Source organism: Cyanistes caeruleus, chromosome 5 (genome assembly GCF_971803275.1).
Source record: "Cyanistes caeruleus chromosome 5, bCyaCae1.hap1.1, whole genome shotgun sequence".
Classification (NCBI taxonomy): domain Eukaryota; kingdom Metazoa; phylum Chordata; class Aves; order Passeriformes; family Paridae; genus Cyanistes; species Cyanistes caeruleus.
Window position 1 is genome coordinate 81,813,504 of NC_141705.1, and position 20,626 is coordinate 81,834,129.

Consider the following 20,626-nt stretch of genomic DNA (forward strand, 5'->3'; position numbering starts at 1 on the left):
CTCCGGAGAGCTTCCCGTGACCCTCAGCAGCTGGAGGGCTCCAGATTTCCTGCCCTGCCATCCAAGCCGGGTTCTCAAGTGTCCTGCCCCTTGGTAAGTTCCTCACACACTCGGCTGGAGGGCAGTTTGGGAAAAGGTGCTTTAAAATCCGGCTTTTAACTCAATTTTTCACGCAAACCTGGGCCCACAGCTGCCTCGCTGCTGGCGCCCTTCTCCTTTGGCTCAGGATTTTTCCCCGTTTGACTTGGTTCTCCTTGGGCTCGGTGTCTGTTTGGGAGCCTTTAGGGTTTTGTAGAATCCCACAATGGTTTGGTGTGGAAAGGGACCCTAAACCCCATCCCATCCCATCCCATTCCATCCCATCCCACCCCTGCCATGGCAGGGACACTTGCACTATCCCCGCCTGCCCCAAGCCCCACCCAGCCTGGCCTCGGGCACTTCCAGGGATCCAGGGGCAGCCACAGCTTCTCTGGGCAGCCCGTGCCAGGGCCCGTCCACCCTCACAGGGAACAATTCCTTCCTGAAGTCAAGAATTCCCGCCTAAAGCCGAGTATTCCTTCCTGGACTTCAGAACGCTGAGAAGCGGAAGCAGCTCCTGGCCCGCCTGGGCGCCATCGATGCGCTACGCGCGCCGCTGCTCTTGCCTGCGGCGCGAGCCGATGACGTCAGCGTCCGCTGCGGAGGGCCCGCCGCTGTCGCGCGCCAAATTTGAAGGCGGCGCGCGCGGGGCTGGGCTCGCGCTCCCTCAGGCAGGTCTCGCGCCCGCCCCCCCCTCCCCTCAGGCGTCCTCGCGCCCCCTCAGGCCGCCATGGCCACCCCGCCCAAGCGCTGCAGGCCCGGCGGCCGCCTCAAGAAGGTCGCCGTGGAGGGCAACATCGGTGAGTCGGCGCCTGTCGCCTACGCGATGGAAAGGGATTGCGGAAGAGGGAGCTGGAGAGGGCTGGAGGGGAGAGGCGGCTTCCGCGGCGCTCGGTGCTTTCGGCCGTGTCTGGGGGAGGCAAAGCTCTGCGGACTCTGCCTGCCTGCCTCCTTCCTTTCTTCTTCTTTTTCTCCTTTCCTCTTCTTTCTCTCCTCTCTCCTTTTCCTCCCCCTTTCCCGTGTGTGAGGGCTCCTCCCACTACGGCAGAGCGGGACAAAAGGGATTCTTCCGTAAGATTTTCCTGTCGGTTTCCCTCCGTAAAAGGATTTTTATCAGGTCAGGAGGCACAAAGCAAGCCCATTCGTAACGTCAGAGACTTTATCCTGACACCGTAAAAATGGTGAGATTTGGGAGAGAAAAAAACAACCCCAACTTTATATTTCATTTTTTAACCTGCTCACCTGTTTGAAGTCCGGGATTTTCCCCACGTCTTTTCCTGTTCGTGGTGTAGAACACCCGGAATCGCAGAATCTCCCGGGTTGGGAGGGGGTCTCTGAATCCCACTCCTGGACTTGCACGGCACACCTCCGAATATCACCAGGTGCCTGGGAGCGTCCTCAAACATGTTTCAGTTCAGATAAAGAAAACCCCTGTTGCTCCATTAATTGATCTGGATCGTGGTGGGTGGGGGAGGAAGGCAGAGCTCAGCATTAGTTGAATAACACCGGCTATGGGCAGTTTCTCACTGACGTTGTTCCTGGATGCTTTTCCTACAGCTGCAGGGAAATCCACCTTTGTGAATATTCTGAAACAAGCCAGCGAAGACTGGGAGGTGGTTTTTGAGCCTGTAGCTAGATGGTGCAATGTCCAGCAAAGCTCTGGAGACGACTGTGAGGTAAAAGAGGAGGAAAAAAGTCTGATGTTGCTCTAATTTCAGAATACCAGTATATCCAACAGAATGGGTGTTTTTCAGACTCTGTGTGATAGCAACACTTTTGTTGATTGCTTTAACAATGTCTGAGTTCCTCTTTTTCCAATAGTTTGTTTGGTCTGTTATGGAATAAGTATTAATCAACATCAGGTGTAATTTCGAAGGTGGTAAAGAGTTACAAGAGGTACTTGTAGCCACTGTGAACTAAGCAGATGAGCGGAGAGGGTTGTTCCTGTGCCAGGAGAAGCATGCTCTGAAACATCTTAGGAAACTGAAAACTGCTGCTCACTTGTTTTTAGCGGTGGGATTTTTTTTTCCCAGCTACCTGTAATTCCATTGGCAATCCGGCTGCGACTTCCTCAGCAAATGGATTTTGAGGGACTGACGATATTTTGAAGACCTGGCAAAAAGCACAGTGTGTTTTGGTTAACTCAGTGTCAGGTTTCACTGGGGCACTGCTCCTGACTTCTCCTCAGCTGCTTTTTTTCGGGATTGGGCAGCCACAAGAGAAAACCAGGAGTTTAAAACCTTTCTTTTCCCGTGCATGCAGGAGCTGACCACGTCACAGAAGAGCGGCGGGAACGTGCTGCGGATGATGTACGAGAAGCCGGAGCGCTGGGCGTTCACCTTCCAGACGTACGCGTGCCTCAGCAGGATCCGGGCTCAGCTCAACGCCCTGGATGGCAAACTCCGGGATGCGCAGAATCCCGTGCTGTTCTTCGAGCGCTCTGTCTACAGCGACAGGTGAGTGGGGCTGGAGCCCTCAAGGTGCTCCCCAGTTGTCCCAAGTCAAACCCCAGGATATGTGGTTTCCCTCCTTGGAAGGGAGCTCTGCAGATCACCCAGTCCAAGCCCCCAGCCGAGGCGGGGTCACCCGGAGCGGGTGACGCGGGAACGCATCCAGGTGGTTGAAATGCTTCCAGAGAGGGAGACTCCGTGACCTCCCTAAGCGGCTGATCCGGCACTTGGACACCCTGGTGGAAACAAGTTCTTCCTCGTCTTGAGCTGGAACTTGTGTTTTAGTTTATGGCCAAAAAAAACCCGTCTGAAATGCCCCAACCTGCGTTTCTGGATTCAGAGGGTGAGACTTGGTACGTGAATCCCATAATCCCTAGGTGTTCCTCCTGTTGTGACATATTGCAAAAACAGCGTGTTTTAACTTAGTGTAAATAAGTGACCCAGTGTACAAGCCAGCCGTGTTCTGTGGGTTACTCCTGCACACCTGAGCTGCAAATGTCGGTGGTCTTCACACACACAGCTCCAGGAGAACACCAGCTGTTTAATTCCACTCCAGCAGATCGTCAGAGATGCCGCAGTGTCAGCACTCAGCTTCTTCTCTTCCGTACTTGAGGCAAACCGAGGGATTGCTGTGCCCAAGAGAATCTTTGTTTCCATCACTTTGATGTCCACAGGTACATCTTTGCTGCTAATCTGTACGAGTCTGACTGCATGAATGAGACTGAGTGGACAATTTACCAGGACTGGCACGACTGGATAAATAAACAGTTTGGCTCCAGGCTGGCGCTGGATGGGATCATTTATCTGCGAGCCACTCCTGAGGTGAGCGGTCCCAAAAAGAAGTGTGTGTTCTGGGCCTTGCCCCTCGGTTAGAGCTCAGCTCAGGCTGCCCTGTTCCCCTGCAGGCTGCAGTACTTGAGCTGTGACTAGGTCTGGAAGTAGCTAAAGAAAGCGTTCTTTCAAATGTAGACTGTGTGTACTGAAGTCAACCCCGATGGTAATGATTTTCTCGTTTTAAAAGCAGAATACACGAGAACAGTAAAGCAGAAAGTACCGCTGGAATAAAGCGAGCGAGTGCAGGGAAGTAGGGAATCCCTGTAGGAATAGCTGTTAGCTGAGGAATGCAGCTGTACAGGGATTAGATGGAGAAGTTTGCAGTCATGCCAGAGCCTGTGCTGGGGTGGTCTGTGAAGCCCCCACACCTGGGGAGCTGCAGCTGAGCCAGGTGGAAGCGCGCCCTGTATGCGAGGCCTTACGACCACGCTTTGATCTTGGGCCATCTGATACTTGTTTAAAAGGAGAGAACAGAATCATCTCCTTTGAGGATGGAACTTGCTTGAACCGGAGGAAAACATGAGATTAAAAGAGTGAATGAATTTACAGATGGCTTCCATATTTCCTTGCTTCCAGCTTCCATGCCTTCAGTTTTGTTGTGGTCGTGAAAAACTGTGGAATTGAACACACTGGAGTAACTCTGAGGGCTTGTTGTTTTCCTATTGAAGAGAAGAACATATATTTAAATTACCAAATACAGCACTTAAACAATTCTGGCTTGTTGCTGAGGCTTTGGGCATGCTCAGGATGGGAACAAATGATTTAAAATGTTGGAAAAAGAGCCAGAAACATCTTTTATTCATATCCAAGTTCAACAATGAGCTTGAAAAGCTTGTCTGTAATGTCAAGTGGGTATTTCTGTGCTCCTGGCATGCAATACAGCAATTTATTTATGTTTATTGACCGTCTTTTGCCTTTAGAAATGCTTGAATAGGATTTATTTACGTGGAAGAGATGAGGAGCAAGAAATCCCCATTGAATATCTGGAGAAGCTTCACTACAAGCACGAAAGCTGGCTCCAGCACAGGACACTGCGGTAGGCTTTGTCGAGTGGTTCCTTGAGGATGGATGGATCTTTGTAAGGATGTTTTCCCAACAGTGAAACTTGAAGTTTTCTTATGATGCGTAAATCTGAACTGCAGGCACATTTCTGTCAGCGTTTCCTTAGCAGCAGTGTCTTTCCAGCACCTTCCACAGTGCTTGGTTGTGTGGTGTGCTCCAAGCTCTCCTCACACAGAGCTCCGAGCAGCGGAGGCTTCAGCTGAACTCGCTGTAGTACCTGGTGTGCTGTCACTCAGCTGGGGGAGCAGAACGTCTGGGGATCTCTGATGGATGCCAGGAGCCACCCTGTAAATTCAGAATTCCTGGCTGTAATTTAGAGATGAAGTTCTTTCTGTGGGATTCTTAACAATGAAAATGCTGGCAGGGATTTGAATGCTCTCTGCTTTATTTCCTGCTGCTCATCTTTGCTTTGTTCCTCTCCCAATACAGAACAGATTTTGACTATCTGCAGGAAATTCCGATTTTAACGCTCGATGTTAACGAAGACTTCAAAGGCAAAAAGGACAGATACGATCACATGATTGAAAAGGTAAAATTTCACAGCAGTACGAACTCATGAAGTGCACCTCACCCTCTAATCATCCTTCTGAAATATGTAAGTCACAGAGCTCTCCATCCAGGTAAGGAGCAGTTCTACAGCCTATGGCGATACACATCTTAAAGCCAGGCCAAACCTTTATGGTTTAACTGCTCAGGTGTTGGGTACTTGAATCCCAGTGGGACTCAGGCGAGGACAGCTTGACTTGGATCTGAGTAGCTGCAATGACTGACAGACCTCAGCAGTGGTTTGCACACGTTTTTCCATTCTTCAGAAATAGTGTTCCTTGATCAGCTTTGTCCTTGGATCTCCATTGATCCACCCAGGAGTGGAAGTGTTCACCTGATGAAAACCAGTTTTCCTGGCTGGGCTTGGGAATCGATGGAGTGACCGGAGATGGCAGCTGTGGAGGGAGTGTGCTTCCATCTGCACAAGATGAGAGAAGGCCAAGCTCGGGCAACTTAGTATGGATTTTGGAGGAGTTTACTCTGGGGTAGCTGTCAGGTTATCTGGGACACAGCCTGTGCCCTGTGTTGGCCCTGTTTTTTGGCATTTCCTCAGCAGAGCCAGGGAAGAGGTGCGCTTGATGAGGCTGGGTGCACTGGGCTGTGGCGTGTGCTGTGTGGGGAGCCAGACCCTGAGTCCTTCCTTAGCTCTGTTGTGCTGCTCATCCTGAAACTGCCTGGTGTGTGAATCCTGACAGGGTTCTCCATGCAGGGTGACTGGTGCTTCTCTCTGAAGCAGAGCCTGGCTTTCTTACGGTGCCTTCCAAGTTAGTCTTGGCACAGTGACTTGTTCCCTTCTCTACAGGAAGGGATTTGATCTCTTCTTTTGTTCCCCACCTCTTTGAGCTCTGACCTGGGAAGGGAAGGGTCACAGTTGGAGAGTGTGATCCAAGATCTGTTTCCATTTCACATTGAGAGTTCAGACAAAACGTTTACAGATGGGCTCTGTGTAGGAGAGCCTTTGCCAAAAGAGTAGCATCATCTCCTCTGGAAAACAGTTCCTTTCTGTGGAGTTGCCTGGCTTGAGTGGATTGAGGAAAATGCTCCCAGTTCAGGCTGTACCACAGCCTAGTTCCTAGAATGTGCCTGAAACTTAAATGTAGGAGTTGTGAGCCTGGCCTTGATCTCCAGTATTGGATTTTCTCCGAGCAGTGTGGTTTTGGTAGGTATCACTTGATTATTTCTTGGCCAGCCTCAGATTCCAAGGGACACCCTGGTTAGGTGCCCTGAGTCGTTCACCAGCGCTAAATCGGGCAGGAGGGTGTGACTCGGTGGTTTGCAAATGACAGCTCTTTTGAGGTGGCCATTATCCTCCCCCTGTCTGGTGACACCTGCCTGTAATGCTGTCCTGTGTGACAGAGGGCTGTAGTTGAGGACCACGGGAGGGGCGAGCATCGTTCCGTCGTGTCTGTCCCTGCATCTGCTGCTAAATTACAGGTACCATGTCTGGAAATGTTCTTGGTGGACAGGTAAAGGCACGGCTGAGCCCGGGCTTCTTGTTCCCTGTTTCTTTAGGTTGTAGTAAAGCACAAGGCAGAGGAGAGGTCGATACACTTGCTGCCTATTTCTGTCGATAAACACTTAGTGTGATTGACAATATTTGTTTCTCTTTGCAGGTCAAGGAGTTTTTGAGCACGTTGTGATCCTCTTTGAAGCGCTGTCAAACCGTTCCAAATTTGTGTGAGATCAAAGTCTCAAGTGCAGCTTCTTCCTTCTTTTATAGGAGGCCTCTGGAGAGGCACGACTCAGCCCTGGTGATTTGGTTGTGAGGAACAAATAAACTTGGTGATTAGGGAAATGACTAAAATAAATCGGTACGTCTGTTCAGCATTATGTGAAGTAACATGCACAGATCCTGAAGAGACAAAAGATTCTGAGCATTGCCAAATGCTGTGCCAGCTTCTGATCGGACCAATGAGTTCTAGAGCATTTTATAGATGTTTTTAATTTATTTTGTACCCAATTGCTATTTAATTTTGAGGAGGGTAGCTGTTTTTTAGATCTCTTCAGTGTCTTGTTAGTCTCATGGATCTGTAATGGATGTTTTGTTGTTCCCAGGAAGTAAAAGGTAAAAGCCTTTTTTGCTGCTGAGTGAACTTGATTATAACCTGAAATTTTATGTTTTAAGGTACACAAAAATGTTTTCTGATGCTTTTGATAGAAGAAGTTCTTTGTGGAATACACTGAATCAAATCCAAATGTGACTGAAATTCTGTATATTAACAAGTGAATTTTTTTTATCTGCTTCTATTCTGCACTGCAAGCCAGGACATTTGAGGCTTTTTGTTACCCAGCACGTTTGGGTTTTTTTTTTTACCAGTTTTTTTTAGCTTTTCCAAAACCAGTGCTGTTTTTGTTGCTGGTCAGCCCCCTTCTCCTGGAGAGGAATATGTTTGCTTGCTAGGCAGTGCACTGGGCAGAAGGGCATTTTGCCAGCGGCCTCCATCTGTAAATGACGTGTTGCTAAACCATCCCAAAATCGCATTAGGGATGTGAGAGGTGGCTTCCTGCCTTGGTTGCAGCTGCTCCATGTGTTCACTGGGCCTTGGGGGTGCTTATCCCAGATCCTGCACTGTTGGAAGTAGGATTTTCGGTCTCACCTGCTGGGAGTAAGAAGGGGAGACCTGTGAGGAGTAGTTGCTGCCTGAGCCTCTTGTTCCAGGGGCAGAGAACAAACTTGAGGCTGCCTGTCTCACGTGCTGGGTTTTGTGAGCTGCCTTGTTCTGCTTTAAACTCTTCTGAGTGCGTGGTGGGCTTCTGAAGGCAACATTTTATTGTAAAGCTTTTCATTGTCTAGCGTGGTGCTTCTGCTACCTGCTTGTTGGGGATGAGATTTCTTCCTTTATGGCTGGAGTTGTGCTGGCATTCTCTAACCAGTGGCTGAAAAATAAAAGTGGTTGGAAAGTCTTTTTAGTGCCTAATAGTGTTGGCTTCTTGTCTCATTACAGAGGTAATGCTGTGGATTGCTCGTATGTGATACTGGTACAAGAGCTGTATTTGGTGTAAAAGAGTTCTCTGAGATTTCTGAGAAACTGACTTTTTTATTTTCCATGGGTGTGAGAGATGAACTTAGGGGACAGAGACACAGGATTACATAAAGTGCATCTTGTGTGTGTGTGTGTGACAGTGCTCAGTTCAGGAGCCTTGTATAATATTTATGGTACTGCTGGAAAGCAGCAGTAGTCTGGCAGAAAATCTTGTGCAGGACTTGGAGGTTGCACACTAAAAGGAAAGATTTTAGGATCTTTGCTCCAGAAAGGAAGTGAGGTGGAATGGATGAAGATTCAGTTCAGATTTACTTGAGACGCATAGGACAAGCTTTTAAAGCATTCTTGGCAAGAGTCTGAACAGTAACAACTTATTTTGACTAACAGTGCAATTATTTCTACAGTTTCAGCTGTCAAAATTGTGGATTTAATTACAGGAATTGGAATGACAGTGCTCGTTGCAAGGAAGTAAACATGTCTGAGTTCTAATAAAGGCTTCTTTTGAAACCCATCACAGAGAGCACACAGAAATTCTGTGGCAGGTTATCTGCAGCCCGTTCCAGAAAGCTTTACAAGATCCCTGCCTGCCAAGTTTGGGTTGGAAGGAGCAAAGTCATGACCAATTATAAGAATGTTTTTAATTGCTGTGGAGATGAAAAACAATACCAAACCCCAAACACACACCCCACCGGCCCCCAGGCTTCTGGGGGATCTGAGAGTGGCCTGGAGCACACGAAGCTGCAGTTATTTGTATGTAGGACAGACAGCAGCAGAGATGGCCTGAGACTGGTGTGCCTGTGCCTCGGCTTAGAGCTCAGCTCCAGCAGTGCCTCAGCCTTCTGAACTCCTGTCAGTATTACCTTTGCTTACATCTCTTCCCAGGCTACCACAAACCAGGATTGTTGTGTTGGCTTTTGCCTTGTAGAGATGAGAAAAGTTTCTGAGCTGGTGTCTGCTGTTTGGTGAGGATTGTTTTTCAGCCTTTGGGTGTTGTGTCCCTTTCTCTTCCCTTGGGTAGGAGGTACTCTGATGGAATTGCCTGGGAATGCTTGCTTCTTTTAATCAAGAGTCGTCATGACTGGGAAACAGGGGATGCTGTGTTTTTTTCCAGTTAGAAAGCAGATTGGAGTACTGCTTAGTGGTGTTTTCATGGTGTGAGCAATGGTCTTGATATTGCCTCCTTTTATTCTCAGTCCTCGTGGCTGTTTTCTGTGTAGTGGATTTCAAATTCTCTTCTAAGTTCATTTAAGTTTGTCTTCTCATCTCTAGATGCTTCTTAAAACAGCAACCGATTTTGTAGGTAGAACTTAATTTTCTATAATTTTGTGCCAGTTCCTTGTACTGTTCTCTGTTTATTTAAGCAGATTTCATAATAATAGAATTGTATATAAAATATGATAAGTATTGAATGGATTCTGTCCTTTTTCTAGTAATGAGATACTTGGGAATCTCCCTGTGAAATAAAAATGACCCAGGAGGAACTCCCTGTGAACTGCTAAGCACAGACCAGAGAAGTCTGCATGTATGTAGCAGTAATTAGGTGTACCTCGGGAAAACACAGCCTGCAAGTGCTCTTGGCAAGAGGTTTCAGCATAACTGAGTGTAAGGGCCACCAGGTGGTTTTTTTCCAGCTCCTGTTCAGACTCTCTGCGTGACTGTGAGTAAATAAATCGCTCTTAGCTTCACTCTTTTCATCTCTAAAATATTGATATCTCCCCCATGCCTTCAGGAACCTGGGAGGATGCATTAGTTAATAGCGATGTGCTGTTTTGTAGGTCTGAAGTGTGCGCTAAATAATGGAAGAGAAAGGCAGCCCTGGTTTTAGGTTTTGCTCTGCGGTGTTTTGATGCCACTGGCTCGGATTCATGGCCAGTGGAAGTTGTTAATTTGTTTTAAAAGATATTAAAAGCCATCGGTGCAACATCAGCTGTGTTAATTCACAAGAAAGCTGGAAGCGCTTGTGAGGAAGGGAAACTTAGGAGAAGTTTGGACTTGAAGGACAAACTGATGGCAAAACTGCAGTCCCTGCAGCCTAGCGGTAAAGAGGGGAAATCCATGCAGGAGTCTGCCACAGGAGGTCATTGTGTCTCGCTCCCTGGGCTGGCTGCAAGAGGAGCATTAGGGATTGACCAGCCGGTGCCTGTGGAAAAGGTAAAGAAGGAAGAGCTCACTTCCTCGCTGGGCCGCAGGGTAAATACCGCCCGGAATGACATAAATCTTGCTCGCCCGGAGGAGGGAGTGGAACAGAGCAAACCCCGCTGGATTATGTGAATGACTAGGAAAGGCAGAGCCAGTGGCAGGGGTTTGGTCAGCAGCAGGCGGCCTTCCCTGCAGCCAGCAGCTGTTGATGTGCTGCGAGCGAGCATTAGCGCATGGATAACACTAATCCCGCCGTGCCTAAGCCGTGGCAGCCTGCAGGGCTGAGCTCTCCCCCGGACACAGCCCTGAGCGGTGCTGATGCTGGCAGCCTGCTGCGGAGTCAAACACTTCGCAGTTCTACTGGCCGAGGCTGTGCAAGTCAAGGTTGTACAGCTTGCACCATGGATGTTTGCTGGCTCGTGGTACTGCCTGGCTCGAATAAAAGCTGTTGGTTTCTGAGAGTTATTTACAAAAATGTTGCCACTGCAGCTCTTTCAGAGGACATCCAGTGCTTTCTCCCATCTTGTATTTTGTGCTTTTCTCTCCAATTTCCTGTTAGGTTGTTGTGACTTGTCTTTTAATAACTGCTTAGAAGCATGATCCTATACAAGCTGTAACAGACAAGTTCAAGCCAGTCTTTCACTCGGATACAGCCTTCTTGAGGATGTGGCTTCTGCCCTGCTCCACTTGGCTGTCTTTGGTTTTCTAGTCCTTCTCTCTGAGCAGTTCTGCTGAGTTAACCCATCTGGTCGCTGGGGCCGTTCCTGACTCCTCCTATTTCAGCACCAGCTATGGCTGTACGCTGCCTGCGTGCTCCTTTCTCATCCTTCCCTTCAGATTTGCCTGCGCTGCCTTGCTGAAGCCGGAGCTGTTGCTCTCTGCTGAGCCTGCACTGCCCCTTTGGTGCTGTCCTCACTGCAGCTCACGGCCTTTACCCCGAGCCCTCGGCCCAGCGCGGTGGCCCCAGGTCAGTGCCTGGCTCGTCGGTCAGTCACCTGCGTCCTGCCTGTGCTGTGCCCCGTGTCACAAACAGCAGGGCTTGGCTTTTTGCGTGTCCTTCCTGCCCTGCAGCGCTGCTGCTTTCCCCAGGGTTTCCTCCAGTGCTCCAGCCTAGTCCTCTAGGTACTCCAGGTGTGCTTGTCCTTGCCAAAGTTTCTTTGCTGTCTCTGCTATGTTGTTGTCCAGAGAGCGGGCTCATGCCAGCTGACTGAAGACCTTTTTCCAGTGGGGGTTTTGGCGCAGCTCGTGCTGCTTTAGAGCGGTCTGGTTTCTGCCTGGGGAGACTTGTGGCACAGGAGTGTAGCTCTGTTTTGGGGAACCGAGCGGTCTGAGCTCTTGAGGAGTACAGTGAGAGTCCCTGAGGCTGGGAGCCATCGGGCACTCCACTGTCAGCGCTCCTTGTGCCGTTGTGCACGCACTTAGGCTCAGGTTTCTATGGCTAGTGAGTGCCCCTGCTATTCTTAGACCTTCAGCTGTGAAGAACAGATTCATCTCACAGTTTCAGCTCCTTCCTGCTGAGGTTTGCTCTTCCCCTTTGACATAACCACGGCTTGTGCACAGGACTAGCCTTTTCCTGGAAGGACATTGTGACACTGGTGGCTTCCCAGCCTGTTTCAGCACTTTGGGATAGGTGGGACTGAGCTTTGGGGATGCTGTGGCACAGTACACTCTCAAAAGGAATTCTTACTCTGTTTGCCAAATGTCACGGCTGTGTTGCACGCTTTAACTCCTGTGATACATGTTTGCTGTTGTATGGGTATGTAAATAATGGCCTTCCTTGAGATCTCTTAGTGACTTAGCCTGTGCCTGCAGCGGGACTCACGGAATTCGTCCGTGCCGGAGATGAGTCACTAGCTCTTCCTGCCTGAAAATTTCCTTTTCTCCCAAGGTTGCTCACCCATGATACACTCCAAGTGATAATGCATCTTCTTTTTATGTTTTATTGACGGTCTGCACTTGCCAGTTGCCCTCAGATGAGGACACCTCCAGCATCTGGTTGCACTGTTGGCTTTAAAGACTGCTGTTAGCATTGCTTCTGGGATCGCCGGTGCAATCCAGCTGGAATCATATTGGCAGGAGGTCAGAAAGCATTGCTGGAAATGTAGCAATTGTGTTTGCTTGTTGTGCAGCACAGGCTGAGGATCTCTGGATCTTTCAAAGCCCTTCTGTGAAACCCTCCTTTTAGCCACTCTGGTCAGGAATTTTCTGTCTCTTCATTTGTTATGCTGCCTTTGAGGGTTTTTTATTTTTCTCCTCTGCTCTGCTTGTCTCTAGTGCTGGAATATAACCCAGTTCTCCTTCCTGGTCTGTCACGCCGCTGCCCACGGACCGAGCCTTTGTGTTTCATTTCCCTACACCGGCACATATGTTGGATGGGGATACCTGCACTGTGCTGCCATTTCTCCTGCTCAGCTCTGAGCCTGGAAATTTAGGCTAAAGTACTGGCTGTTCCCATTCTGATCCTTGTCTCGGGTAGCTGTAGTTGCTTCAGGTCTTGGAAGACATTTCTGTGGGGGATTAGATCTGTCCTACGACATTTCCTGCTGGCTGGAATAGGATGTCCCTGGAATCATCTTTTTTTTCACTAGGAAGCACTTAAAGTCTCAAAATTCAATGTAGACACTAGAATTCTTGGCCTCTTAATGTAAGTACTGATTTCCACTTCTGCTGCTTGGTTTCAGGATGTTTTGTTTGGGGATTTTGTTTTTTGCAACACCCCAAACCTTTCAGTGCTGTCTCTGCTCTGGTTAAAAAGTTACAGTATGTATTTTGGTTAAAGTTTTTGTTGTTGCTGGTTTTTTTTTTTTTTAAAGGGGACTGTGGGCTGTGTGTAAAAATGAACTTTAATCTGAAATACTACCCAAACTGTCAGTAACTGCAAGTCCTTGGTTCCAGTGGTGAGTGCCTGACAGCGTGAGGTCCTGGACATGTTGCTGTTGTGAGCGTGAGTCATCGGTGGCACCTGCGCTGCTGATAGCAAGGTGTGCCTGGAGGCTTGGCCTGGCTTTTTTAACCTTTTAACTGCTGTACAGGCGGCTGGGGAGGATGGCAGGAGCTAGAGGGAAATTGTCAGCTGCTGGTTTTTAAAGAGCAGAGGTTGAGATGGATGTTAAGGGAAATAGATTTCTCAATGAGACAGATGTTGGACGGGGAGATGCTGGTATAGTAGAGCTGATTCTCTTCTGATATGGCTCACACTGTTTTACTCATCTGGCAGGATATGAGAATGAGATGCCTTGGACTGAGTCTTTGGCTCGTGTTCATTATTGGAGCTTCATTTCCAAAATAGCTCCGCAGAAATCAAACCAAGAAACAGATCACAGAGATGGAGGAGCTTTGAGTCCTTAAAGGAAACAGTACAGCTGTATTCTGGGGTGAGACTGAGGTATTTTTAGGCTGGCTTTGAAGCAGGCTCTTGCTAAGTGGAATCCATGAAGATCTGTGACGTGCACGATTCACCGGGAGCCTTGGGAAAGAGAGCTGGGGTGCCTTGCACACCCCGGCTGGGGCTAGCGGGGCTGTGCTCCAGCAGGGTCACAGACCCTGGTTCTGCTCCAGCAGCAGCGTGTGCTGGGGACATTGCTGTCGTCCAACAGCCGCATTTCATCAGTGCTTCTGCTCGGCATGGTGACGAGAGGAGACTCCCACCCGCAGGATGGGGCTTTTTGGTCCCTCAGTGGTCAAAATGAGGGCTCTCAGCTTTCTTTAGGGGTTCAGGTTAGCTGTCAGGTTTCAAACTGGTGGGCTAGCAGTTCTTAGGGTTGCTCTGGACCGCTTTTACAGGAGCAAGATGATTTTAAGGAACTTCCTGAAGGGTTTCTGTGTCAGCTTTTGCAAATCCTTTGGCCCTTGAAGTTAGCTTGGATGGAACTCTTGCTTTGAACTGCAAGACTTGTGTATCTCATTGGAATGACCGAGTGAGGGGTGGGAACAGGCAGTGACCTGAATAAAGCAGAATACGTCACATTACGTGCTGAGGGAATGAGGTGAGCAGGGACCAGACCAAGCAGGCTTATGGACATGAGGAGTAAATTCATGGATGGAGTTTTACGTCCAGGTTTGGAAGTACAATGCCGAAAGGTCTGCTCAGCGGTGAGGGGCTTCTCTTGTTTCTAAAGGAGGGAAGGATAAAAACTGACCTGTTTTTCTGTAGCTGACAACTGTACTGAGAGTTGGGAAGTGTCACCTGAAGACACACCTAAAGAGCTGTTGCGGTGTATGGCGTTTCCCTCCCGTATCTGATGGAAAGGAAGAGGGACAGAGTGGAGGTTAGGAATGTTCCATGCTGCTAACCTGTTACCTTGAGCGATTGCCAAAGCTTCAGCACTCAGAGAGCAGGTGGGTGCTGAGTTCCTGCCTTGCCAGTGACACAGCAAAACCTCTGTGCTGGCTCCTGCCTGCTGGACTTGTGAGGAAGCAGCAGTGGGAGAACAAAGGCAAGGGTAAGTCCCTCAAGGAATTTGAATATCTTTGTTTTTCTCTCTAGAAGGTCTGCATGTCCCAGCCACTTCCCAAGGGAGGCATTTGCTGTTTTGCTCTTCACAGATGATGGCTGATGGGGCCGAGGATGCTTACTGTGGGGGGATGAGGTTACTGTGAGCCTTCTGTGGTGATGAATTCCATCATGCCATGCCATGGCAGTTCCATATCTAGACCCAGGGCAGTGCTGCCACTCGAGGGTGGTGTGTGTAGGGGAAGCCGTTTGCGAGGGGCTGGATGCTCCAGTGGTGGTTGTTGGGTCAGGCCTTTACATCCCCACAGAGACAGTGAATAAGAACTGCTTTGAAGGGGATCTACTGACGCTTGTTCCCTGCCAAATAAACAGGTTAACGACTAAATAAGGCCATTACAAACTTGGCAGCCTCTTTTGTTTTCTGTCTTCTGCTGGCACAGTTGCTTTGGTTAAAAAGCTCTTTGTGTCAGTGCAGGTTTTGCCTGGGAAAGCTGGAATAATTTCTCGAAGCAAGAATAAATTTTCACCAGGAAAGGCTTTGCTCAGCCTACAAACCCTTTGTTGGCACGAGGCAAGGCAGTGGTGAGCTGATCTCATGGCGCAGGCTTGCCCTCAGAGTGAAGGTCTGGGCACAGCTGTTTATTTGAACTGGGACTTAGCTAAGCACATGTTGTAAGAGAATGAAGGTTTGTTGTTTTCTTTTCCCCCTGGCACAGAGCATATTGTCAAAGAGGAACCCACCAGGTTAGCCTGTGGTTTCTATGTTTGTTTTCTTCGTAGCATCTCCCAGTCAGGAAAACATGCTGCGAAAGGAGGTGGGAGAGAGCCATCAGTCCAAAACCTGATGGTGTTTTTGAGGCTCTATTCTCCCTTTCATGCCCTAAATGTGGTGGGGTGAGAGGGAAAGTGATCTCTAATCCAGCTAAGCACACCTGACTCCAAACTTGGGTTTGTTTGCTGGAGATGAAGATATGCAGATGAGCTCTCTGTCAATGTTTAATGAAAGGGGTTAGGGCAGTGGTTTCCTCTGACACTCATAAATTTGAGATACTTGTATTTTGCTTTGGATACGAGTTGTGTGGTTTTTCTCTTCCTTTTTCCCTTCTTGGTATCTGAATTCTGCTGGCTTAGAGCACAAGTGCTTTCAGTTTTCACAAGTCACTGATGGGAGAGGGAGAAAGGAGACTTTTAAAGTACCCTTCAGCCTCTCAAGAAGAGCGTGTGTCTAAACTCTTTCCTGTGAGAAAGCTGATTTCCCTCCACAGTCAGGTTCTGCTCTGGCAGGAAGGGACATCATGAGATGTGGGATTGGGCAGACTTTCACTGCTTTGGAAAAACAAGTTCGATGAGGAATGTAAAACCAGGATTGTTGGGGTAGTAAGATGAAAAGTGTACTGAAAATATAAATAATGTGGAGTAGAACAGCCTCTGTGAAGCTGGCATTGCTGTGGCATTTAGAGATCCATTTCACCCTGAAGCTCTTTGCTTATCTGCTGTTGGTAAGGAATTGGGCATGTTTAGATGTTTCCTAAGAGAAGGAAAAGGGTGTTACGACTTCCTTGTAATGAAGGCATTTGCTTATAATTCATGTAGAGCAGGGAGTCTTTCTAGAGGCTGATGAAAATCCCCACCCCAGCCCCACTGCTGATTTCTTCACTTGTCCTAGCTGCTGTTACAAATTGCTTACCACAGCAGTGCGCTCCTTGCCTCTGGCAGCCTGTTGCACAACCTCATCTCCAGGGATTTGCAGCAATGTTCTGATTAAATTTGGTATCAGTGTTCATCTATTTGTTTTTTTAAGGCTGAATGTGTGATACATGGCTTTTGAGTGGCTGGAAGAAGTCAGGAGGCAGTAGAGAGTCATTAAAAGGTTATTGAAGAACTTGAAAGCAGCCTTGCTGAACTTTGGATTTATTTTGCTAGAGCAGGCCCCATCAAAACATTCTCTACTAGAGCTTGGGGATGATCAAAGACTGGCTCGAGTGAATGAGATTCCCCCAAGTTAGTAGCTCAAAATTTATTATTTACACAATTGTATTTGCTAAGAAATAAAAAAAAAATTTCCTTGTTATTTTTTGCTACAGAGGCAGCCTGCACCCTTTTTCTGCAGCTCCATCCTCCTGAATCATGAAGTCAAGGAATGGTTTGAATTGGAAGGGACCTTAAAGGTCATCTTCTTTCAGCCCTTGCCCTGGGCAGGGGGCACCTTCCACTCTCCCAGATAGTTCCAAGAGTTGTCCAGCCTGGTCTTGGACACTCCCAGGGATCCAGGGGCAGCCACAGCTTCTCTGGGCAACCTGTGCCAGGGCCTCACCAGTCCCACGTGAAAGATATTCCTTCCTGATATCTCTTCCAAACCTGCTTGGCTGCCAGTATTTTCCTTATTCTCCATGACTTGGTGGCTTTGCTTGACCAATAATAATTTCTTGCAGCAATAATAATTTCTTGGAGTTTGGCCTTCTGAGATGGAAGGGGTTCCATCTAAATAGCCATGGTGTGATGCTGCCAAGTGTGGACTCTGCTAAGGGACTTAGTGAACCCTTCCTCACAACAGATTTTTCTTGCTTATATTTGTAGGTAAACTGGTGTAACTGGGACTTGGGTAACCTCCCAGTAACTCCTCCAGCTGTTTGGGTACCAGCTAGAAAGGAGCCAAAGGGGCTTCCTTCTTCCAGGAGGTTCTCACCAAGTTTAACCGTGTCATTTGAGGTTTGTTGGGCAGATGGTGTTTTTGTATGACTTACTATTGGGTTTACTTTCCCTAATGATTTGGGAAAGCTAATTATTTTTTCCTCCCAGTTCACGAATGATTGCTCATTCGTTCCCATCACTGAGGCACTGGTTGGAAATAGGCAATGATTTCACAACTTCTTGAAGCCAACTGTGTTCCTTCCCTGCTGAGAGCCCTCCAGCACTCTCCTTATCTGCCTTAGAAGGAAAATGCAGCCTGTGTTGACATGCTTCATTTCACTTCTCCCTCTGACTCCATGTAACCAGGACCATTCTTGACTCTCACTAGAGGGTTGGGAGTGGTTTGGCTTAATCCCATGTCCTGCTGTCATCAGGGGATGTCACCTCACTCTCCTGACAGCTCTGTCTGTAAACTGTCACTCTGTTTTCTCAGTGATGCTTGGATTTGCAAAGGAGCAGGGCTTTGAAACTCCTGAGAGATTTTGCCACATCCTGCAGAGACCTGAGAAGCAGCTTCTAGGTTTAGCAGTGTCTGGGGAAAAAAAGTGCCCACAGCATGTAGCCAGAGTCTATAGTCACAGTGATTCTAGCACAGAGTATTGCTCTGTAACCACACACAGCACAGCTACTGCTCACTAATCATTGCAGCTCGTTATGGTTTTGGTTTCTGCTGTCTCATGGTTGCCTTTGCTGTAATCTCTTAGCACCCGGGGTCTGGGTTTTGGCTTTCTTCTCTAGGAAGATTCTCTGAGGGTTTTCTGTCTAACAGGCTGGCCTGCCCACCCCAGGTGGCTGAGGGCCAGGGGGTGTCAGAGTGCACATGTAAGGCCGGTTTTTCTCTATAGATTTGGAAGGGAGGTCCTCACAGTACCCAGTGCAGTGGCAAAAGCCTGGCTCTATACCCAGGCCATTGCCAACTCCTGAAAATCATTCCCATACGTTGGTCCTTCTGAGAATTGTCTGTGATGCTCAGCTTCAGGATTTTCCAGGCTTGCCCACAAGTTGAACAGTTTTGGGTGTGTGTTCATGTGTGTTGTGGAGCAGTCTGCTCGTTCCCATGCTGAACTGCAGCCTTGTCTCCAGCTTCTTCCTTTCTCCTGTGGGTGTGGTTTGGAAATGGACTGGCTAATCTGATGCTTTAATGTTGGCCAAAATAGCCTGAGCCTCACTGGTCAAACTGATTTTATCCACCTCCTACAGAGTCCTTTCTCCCTTTTCCCCTTGGTAGTGAAGGGTGGTGTTGGCTGGATAAGCAAGGCTGGGCAGGAGCAGAAAGCCGCAAGCTTGTGACACAGTAATGAACTAAGTGCCTTCTTCAAGTCCCACAGTTGCTTGCCTTGGCTACAGAGAGCAAAAAGCCCTTGTTGCTCTGTGGTAACGAGCTGGTCTGGTGTCCTGGTGGGAATGCACCTGCAGCAGAGCCTCAGGGCCTGCACAGCCAATTGAGATGTTGGAAGCTGAAGCCTGGTCCAGCCTGGCTCAGCCCCACTGCTGACTGTTTCACCTGGCAACCAACAGCAGCCCTCTCCTTGTTGCAGTTCGACCCTGGCCTTTTCAGAGGCATCTGGGTGCGAGGCAGATAATCTCTTTTATTTGTTCTAGGCACCCCTGCAGCTCCTGGTATGGCTGGCAGTATCTGAGACTCTGGCAATCCTCCATCGTGCATCGCGGTGAAGCTGGAAAGGGACTTGCTTCAGAAGCACAAGGAAGGAGCAGAAATGCATCACAGGTAACGGGGGGAGTCCATGGCTACAGCTGTGAGGGTTTCTTTCTGGCTGATCCACACCCAGTGTACACTTCAGCAGGACACTTAATATTTTAGCTGGGCACTTGAGTTTGTGGTTATATGATGGGAAGAGAGGAGAAATATAAACTGGTTCTCTGGTGTCAAAGTAAAGCAGACATTCTCTGGTGTCTTTGGAATTGGGCTGTGGGCTGAGCAAGTGTGCCCTGGGCTGGTGGGAAAATATCTTGTGGGAAGAAGGTCTGCAAACCTAAAGGAAAGCAGGATTAGACTCGTGGGTTGTTCTATGCCTGAGTGATGCCGCAGAAGAAAAGGAAAACTGGTTCCTGCAGAGTGTGAGATGTGGTGTTAACAACGGGACACTGTCTCTGAGCTTCCCTTACAAAGGGTTTGACTTGGAGACCTGTCAGCAGTTAATTACAGTTGACTTTTAAAACAGTCTTTTCTATAGGTAAAGAACATTTTATTATTAAATCTGCACTTACCTTCACAGGCTCAGGAATTTTGAGGGTTTGAATTGGTTGCAGAGGCAATTTAGCACCTAAATCCCTTTAGAGATGAGATCATGCCAGTTCTTTCCATAACAAGAGTGTACAGTATTTATTTCTGCTTTTTATACAACTGCCATTTTTTAACTGTCTTTTGGCTCAGCTACCTAAAGCCAGCCTCTCTTATTGCCACAGTCTTCTGACTGTGCCTTCTAATTATAAGGCACCCAGGAGGAATTCAGTCTAACACTCTTTCTTCAACATGTTGTTACATCACCCAAGGAAAGATCAGAGAGATAACTCTTTGTCCCAGGTAAATCAGAGCAAGTGGAAGAGCAGCTGGCATCACTGCTTCTCAGAAACAATGTGGGGGTACACCAGGGAGGAGAGGACTGGCTGGCCTCAGAGGTGTCCCACTGCTCCAGGCTTTGGAACAGAAGGGTCCCAGGAACAGACTGGTTGTACTTCAGAGTGGTGGTCTTCTGAGACCATGTAGTGAGGTAGAAACACTGATGGCTCCAAAAATCACACAGCTGTTTAACATCTCCTTTCCTGCTCTGCTTTCTGGAGCTGCTGAGGAAGTGTGCAGGGTCTAAGACATCAGCGTTTTTGCTTAGAATGATCTGTATTAAGTAATGGTTTGAAGGGCTCAGGAGAACACACACAAGGGATGGATATCTGTGGGAAGCAATCTCAGTGCTGTCTGAAAGCAAGAGACTCGTAACATTTCAGAAATTACCATCATTTTTGGGTGTCCACGGTGGGGTTTATCCCCTCTGGTACAACCTCCCAATTTCTAATGGGAAATAAGCTGCATGATGGAAACTGAGGGAGCTGAAGCACCTTGGTATTGCTGAGAGTCTCGCAAGGGGCACACACAAAATGGATTTGCGGCTCTGGAAAGTGTTGGCTGGAGAAGGGGCCACTGGATGGAGCTCTTGTGCTGTGGATGGCCACCACCGGTTACCTGGGAGGCATGACCTGTACCGGTGAGGAGTTCCGATGAAAAACCAGTCTTTGAACAAGGTAAGGGGCTGGGATTCCAGTCTGATAGCATGGTGGTGATATGCAATGATGCTGTATCGCTTTATGAGAGACCACACCTCCTGGTCAGGAAGGGAAAGTTCAAGCAGTGTGATTAGCTGTGAGCGTTTGGC

The 20,626-nt window shown here is 48.4% G+C and overlaps 2 protein-coding genes across 5 annotated transcripts in view; both read left to right on the top strand.

Moving 5' to 3' along the window:
- Window positions 1-432: 432 nt before the first annotated feature.
- DCK (deoxycytidine kinase) lies at window positions 433-7,874 on the top strand. Its single transcript, XM_023927087.2, has 7 exons — window positions 433-878; window positions 1,636-1,754; window positions 2,341-2,534; window positions 3,203-3,350; window positions 4,283-4,398; window positions 4,854-4,953; window positions 6,584-7,874. Exons 1-7 carry the CDS (start codon window positions 809-811, stop codon window positions 6,608-6,610), a joined length of 774 nt encoding a protein of 257 aa, XP_023782855.1. The 5' UTR covers window positions 433-808; the 3' UTR covers window positions 6,611-7,874.
- Window positions 7,875-10,726: 2,852 nt separating this feature from the next.
- SLC4A4 (solute carrier family 4 member 4) overlaps window positions 10,727-20,626 on the top strand; it is a 146,558-nt gene continuing 136,658 nt past the window's right edge. For 3 of the 4 annotated variants that reach the window (XM_086890754.1, XM_086890757.1, XM_086890761.1), the window contains exons 1-2: window positions 10,727-14,535; window positions 18,840-18,966. In XM_086890754.1, the coding sequence (XP_086746880.1) occupies window positions 18,956-18,966 (11 nt within the window). In that variant the 5' untranslated portion in view covers window positions 10,727-14,535; window positions 18,840-18,955. The remainder of the gene's footprint in view (window positions 14,536-18,839; window positions 18,967-20,626) is intronic. The other variant, XM_086890758.1, reaches the window with a different exon arrangement.

Excerpts from the sequence above, each read along its gene's own strand:
- DCK (XM_023927087.2), top strand. The coding sequence starts at position 809 with ATGGCCACCCCGCCCAAGCGCTGCAGGCCCGGCGGCCGCCTCAAGAAG. Across the intron at positions 1,755-2,340 it reads GCTCTGGAGACGACTGTGAG|GAGCTGACCACGTCACAGAA; the intron begins GTAAAAGAGGAG and ends CCGTGCATGCAG. Across the intron at positions 4,954-6,583 it reads ACGATCACATGATTGAAAAG|GTCAAGGAGTTTTTGAGCAC; the intron begins GTAAAATTTCAC and ends TTCTCTTTGCAG.